The sequence below is a fragment of the Aythya ferina genome (assembly GCF_964211825.1).
Source record: "Aythya ferina genome assembly, chromosome: 25".
NCBI lineage: Eukaryota > Metazoa > Chordata > Aves > Anseriformes > Anatidae > Aythya > Aythya ferina.
The window spans coordinates 2,571,656-2,577,606 of record NC_140323.1 but is presented as its reverse complement, the minus strand read 5'-3'; the positions used below and the strand labels follow the sequence as shown (position 1 = coordinate 2,577,606).

Sequence of the window (5,951 nt, the reverse complement as noted above, 5' to 3'; positions counted from 1 at the left end):
GCCAGGATCCCACCCGAGGCTGAAAGATCCCAAGATCTTGTGATTCTTTCCCATCTCTGAGCATCACCGCACTGCAGAGGATTCGGATCTCTGCCACTCTGCTTTGAAGGCTTTGACCTGAGATCTCCCAGCTCTTTGGGAAGCCTTCTACTACCAGGAAAGGCTGCCTTGAGCTTTCCTGCGTGTTCGATGTGCAGCTGTTGAAAGAACTCCTGCGAAGGCAGCCCCATTCAAAACAGTGACCTCTAGCACTCCTGCTTGGGCCACCCTAATAGAAGAGAGGCCCAAAACTGCTGTGAATCACCCCAGAACTGCTGCACCTCAGGATGTCACAAGAGCAGCCGGCACTGCCTCAGAAACAGCAGCATCCTCCACAGCGATGGGGCAAAAATTGAATGCTGATTTAATGCTTCAGCTGTGCAAACTTAACATCAATGAAAGTCAGTCGGTGAATCCCACTACTGAAATAAATCTCCTTCACTTCGAAAGACGTTGCTATCGATATTATTCAAAAACAAAACAAAAAACCACCACAACACCCACACTGTTCAAATACGCAAAACTTACCAAAGATTGGATTGTCTACAAGACAGAGGCATCTTCTTTATTTATTGTTTCCTCTACTGCTATCACATTGGTTTTGTTTTCTTCCCAGGCCACCAGTAAAGCTGCCTCCACCTCTGCTCCGCCCCAGTGCTCCCCACAGATGGTTGCCCAGTATCAGGATTCCACACACATTTTTTGAGAGGTGTCATTTACTCAGCATTAGCCAAGCTGATATCCCCAAGCCTGCACAGTGATGTCTTAAAAACGAAACGACTGCACAGTACATCTCATATTGCGGTAACACAGACCAAAATCTAGCTATTATAGGGCAAAACACATCCCTAGTAAACAAACTGAGTGATAAAGTGACATTGAAGTGATGCGGTCCCACTATTTCTTTGTCTCTCCTGCCCTTCTAGGTACATTTCCTCAATGACCCTGTTCAACTACAGAGCTTAGGGCTAAACAAGCAGAAGGGCACGAAGACAGCAGCACAGTTTTCATGTTGGATGTGCACGTGACACATTTAGCAAGGACATAGCACAAGACTCACCTTCTGCCCCAGTGAGAGCCTAAATCACACATTACACAGGTATACTCCCCCTCCTACTGCCTGCCCACAGCTGAGGTTTGTAACAGCAGCCCCAGAACAGCCAACAGCTCGGTTGCTTTACTTTTATATTAAGGCAGTCTTCAAATCTGAAAAGTGCAGGTGCTGGAGCACTGGAAAAGAAAGGACTTGTTTCTCCCTCACCTGCTGTCATCAGACCAGACCGGGATGCCTTTCGGGACAATCTACCTGAGGCTGTGCCTGCTTTAGGCTCCTGCCACCAAAATGGTTTTAGGAGAGAGAAGTGAGGCAAAAGCCTCTCCCACAGCCATAAGGAGCAACATTTTTCATCTTTACCTACGACAGATCTTGACTGTGGTGGTGAACAAAGAACTTCATTGCCCTAGCACAATGCCAGCTGCACCAGTACCAGAAGTGTTTATTAGCACAGCATACTGATACAGCTCCTGCAGCAAGGCACGTCCTCTGGAGATGTGCCTCAATACAACCACCATAAAGCTGCTCCACTATTCATCCAGGACTTTGTAAACCGAGAATACAAACTGGACTGTGACTGCCAAAAGACTGAGAACCGTGCCTGCTGCAGGCTCCTTCAGTTTTCGGTCAGCTTTGTGCCCATCTTTTAAGAGAGAGGCCAGCACTGGATGCAATATCCCAGCGCTGCTCTTGCCAGCTGCTTTTACAGAAGAGGAATCGTCTCCTGACATCTCTGTTTAATGTGCACACAGCTGTTTTGACATTCTTCAGCACTGAGACACTCGGTCATCAGACGCTGCTTGTCCAATGATTCAAATCCTTTTCAGGATGGAATCTCTTCACTCTTCCTTCCTGGGCTTGCATTTTCTTTATTTGCCATTCTATCAGTGAGCTCTAGCTGTATCTTATTTTATTTTCAAGTACTCAGTTAATATAATGACATTAGTTAAATGCCTTACACACACTTTAGGTGCCATATACTCTTACAGGTTACAGTTGTCAAGTAGGATGAGGTTTTAGAGAACCTAAATGTTAAGGTTTGGGGCAGGGTACATCTCTTCTGAAAATCAACAGAAGACACAGCCTTAAACCCTACAATTGCTTTGGCTGTAGTTTAGACAATTTATGCTGCCTCCATGATTCAACACAGCAGTCCTCTTCTCCTCTTGCCCTTGTGCCAGCATCCACGTTTATAAGACTGTGTCACAAACCAATCAGCCTGAACGACATCCTAAAACATGGAAACGGCTGCCACACGAGGAAGAAGTGACAGAGAGCAGCCAGGAAGGCCTGGCACCGCTTCTAGCAACAGTGGCAGATCAAGCTACTTGGCAAGACTGTCAGCGAGCTGTCCCTGCGGGTCACTGGGGACCTCCCACCAGTGACACCCTCCCCAGGTGGGCTCTGGTGAGGAGCCAGCTGTGCCGATGCTGCATTTCTTGGTTAGTTTATGGATCAGTGCCCTGGGCCGGGGCAGCCAGCAGGGCTGTAAGTCAATAAAGCCGTGGCGTTGCCAGGCTGCGGTCAGTCAGGCACAGGGCGGCCGAGCTGCATTCACCCAGCTGGGCTTCAGCTCAGCCCCTCGAGCTGTCCGGTAGCAGGGCAGCTGGGCTGCGGGGCTTCCCGGCAGCCGGTGCTCATCATCCCCGTCCCCAGCCCAGGCCGTGTCACCGCTGTCACTCGTGGGCCACGCGCTCCAGTGCCACGTAGAAGCTGTCCTTGTCGTCCAGGCAGTGCCAGCCGATGGGCCCTGCCTCGCAGTCGGCGCACACCAGGAACTTGACGTTGCCCACGTCGCGGGTGAAGCCCACGTTCTCGAAGGAGAACATGTCGCGCACCAGCCAGTGCTCCCGCACCACGTCCCCGCCGCTCGCTGCCGCCGCCGCCACCGCCTTCTTCTTCATGGCGGGCAGGAGGAGCTGGGGGGGGGCGAAACACAACATCACCGCCCTGCTTGTGGGGGGCACCACCACCTCCCTGCCCCCTGCACCCCCACCTCTCTGCCCCCTATTCCCTCTTTCTGCCTCCCCATCCCCACCTCTCTTTCTGCATCCCCTACTTCCCTCCCTCCGTTTCTGTCCCCTCATCTCTCTGCCCCCACTCCCCTTCTCCATCCTTTCTATCTCCCTGTACTCCCTCCCCTCTCCCTGTGCCCCCCCCACCCCTCTTTGCCCCCCACATCCCCCCTGTGCCCCCCATATCCCCCCCGTGTTCCCCACACCCCCTCCCTGCCCCCCAGCCTCCTTCTGCCTCCCCCCACCTCCCTGCCCCTCTCCCCCTCCTCCCTGCCCCCTCCCCTCTCCCCATGCCCCCCCATCCCCTCCCTGCACCCCCTTTTTCCCCCTTTTTCCCCCCTTTTTTCCCCCCCTCACCTCCCGCCGAGCGAATGTGGCGGCGCCGGGCAGCAGCACCCTGGAGCCGCAGCGCTGGCACAGCACCGCCTTCAGGTTCCGGCCCTGCGCGCACACCAGCTCGGCCGAGCCCGGCGCGGCGGCAGGAGAAGGAGAAGGAGAAGAAGGAGAAGAAGGAGAAGGGGAAGGAGGGGAAGGAGCGGCAGGAGCAGGAGGAGCAGGGGATGAAGGCGCCGCCGGCTCCATCCCGGCGCAGGCCGCCGCCATGGCCGCGCAGGCGCGCTGGGGCCGCCACCGCCCTGAGGCGCTGGGCAGGGAGCGGAGGCGGCGCCGTGCGCCTGCGCCGGGCGGGACGGGGCTGAGGGGGCCGCCTCGCAACGCCCCCCCTCAGGTCGCCCAACCGCCAGAGCACAGCCCCCAGGGTCACCCCAAAGCACAGCACCCCCCTTAAAGCACCCCCCTCACATCACCCCACACACATCGCCCCCCTCGGGTCACCCCTCTCACATCACCCCGATCCCCCCCTTCAGCCCGTGTGGCCGCACCCAGAATTACAGAATCACAGAATTTCTAGGTTGGAGCCCTCCAAGATCACCCAGTCCAACCCCTGACCTAACGCTAACCAGTCCTCCACTAAACCATATCACCGAGCTCTACGTCTAAATGGCTTTTAAAGGCCTCCAGGGATGGTGACTCCACCACTTCCCTGGGCAGCCCATCCCAATGCCTCACAACCCTTTATGTAAAGAAGTTCTTCCTAATATCCAACCTAAACCTCCCCTGGTGCAACTTTAGCCCATTCCCCCTCATCCTGTCACCAGGCGCATGGTAGAACAGACCAACCCCCACCTTGCTACAGCCTCCATTAAGGGAACTGTGGAGTGCAATAAGGTCGCCCCTGAGCCTCTTCTCCAGGCTGAACTCCCCCAGCTCCCTCAGTCACTCCTTGTAGGACTTGTTCTCCAGACCCCTCACCAGCCTCATTGCCCTTCTCTGGCCTAGGTGATCCCCAGACCCCTTCCCACCTCGGCCATTCTGTGACCCCGTGAGGTGGACGGAGCCGTTCCTACGTGAAGTGGGGCAGTTTCATAAGCTGGCAGTGACCAGTTGGCAGCCCAAATCTGTTTGTTTGCCAGCCAGCTGGGCCCTGCGGGGACAGGCAGGGCCTGGCTCGTGGTGTCTGGGAGGGACGAAGGGCAGGCGGTTCCTGCGGGGCTGCTGCGGGCGTTTGCTGTGACCCCATTTCTGAGAGCCTGGGCTGAGGACTGTGTGGCTCGTGGAGGCACAGAGGGAACTGTGGAAATGTGGATCCAGTGGGGAAAGAGGGGGGAAGAGGGCATTGGAAGGGCACAATGGTTTCCAGGACAGGAAGATGGAGCTCTTTCAGCCTGACCCTGAGCAGACAGCAGCTGTGCCAGTGACTCTGAGCAGCTCTGCAGGACGAGCCCAGGTCCTGAGGCCCGGGTGGCTTAAGCTCACCCCTTAGTGAGTGTGAGGCCCTGGGGGTTTGTGCTGGACCAGCTGGGGGCCCGCTGTTAGCTCTGCTGGAAAAAGGGAAGTGGCCCGGTTGATTGGAGCCACTGCTTTGTTGGGGGTACAACACAGAAAAACCCTGGTTCTGCCTTTTCCCTGACTGTATTATAAACATGCACCATTCTCTTGCTGCCTCCTGAATGGCTGCGCCTGAGATCTTTCAGGAGGAGCCAGAAAAGGGAGCAGATGTTCAAGGTACTAAATAGGACACAGGATTTCATCAGAAATCCAGCTGATGAAAGGCTCCAGCTTGGGAAATCCCAGAGCCTTGGCTGCTGTGCTATTGACCGCAGCTCCGCTCTCTGCCAGGAGCTGGGAAGTGAGCGTGGCTGTTTGACACAAACCCATCGTCCTGTGGGTGTTTGTGAGGCAGAGCTTGGGCATCGGAGCTCCTGAGCCATCTCTGGGCTTGCAGGGCCGAGAGGAGGGTGGAGGCAATAAAGGTGGTGTGAAGCTCACCAAGACCTGCTGTGAGCAGCCCCAAGGCACCCACTACTCCAAAGAAGGCTGCTGGGGCAGGACACAACAGCTTGTTTTAAAATCACCAGAAGGTTTGTAGAGAGAAACCAGGAGAGCAGTTTGCAGCTACGCCAGTGACAGCTGAATTAATACTGGGCTCCATTCATCCCACTCTTCCATGGTGGACAAAGGAGCTGTTGTTTTTTGCAACTGCAGACTCTGTTACAACAGTATTATCACAGGGTGTTTTCCTCATCTCTGCTGTCACTCTTCGCAAGCACCTCTTACAACAAATTAATTCTCAGTTAGTACATCCTCCCAGGCCCCACGGGCTTTTGCACTGCGGATCCCAAAAAGATGGAGCCCTTGCTCTTTAATGCCACTCAGAGACCTAAGCAGCAGGGCAGAGGCACGGCTGAAGGTGGCTGCCTGGTCTTACCAAAGTTTTGTACAAATCCTCAACGTGGGGATCAGGCAAACGTCTTGAGGGTAGAGAACAGAAGCGAAGCTCCCAC

At 55.2% G+C, this 5,951-nt stretch overlaps 1 protein-coding gene across 1 annotated transcript; it reads right to left on the bottom strand.

The window, feature by feature from the left end:
- Positions 1-1,515: 1,515 nt before the first annotated feature.
- Positions 1,516-3,737, bottom strand: RABIF (RAB interacting factor). The gene is made up of 2 exons (XM_084497796.1): positions 3,466-3,737; positions 1,516-3,012 (listed from the first exon to the last, which is right to left on the bottom strand). Exons 1-2 carry the CDS (start codon positions 3,709-3,711, stop codon positions 2,770-2,772), a joined length of 489 nt encoding a protein of 162 aa, XP_084353922.1. The 5' UTR covers positions 3,712-3,737; the 3' UTR covers positions 1,516-2,769.
- Between the last annotated feature and the right edge of the window lie 2,214 nt (positions 3,738-5,951).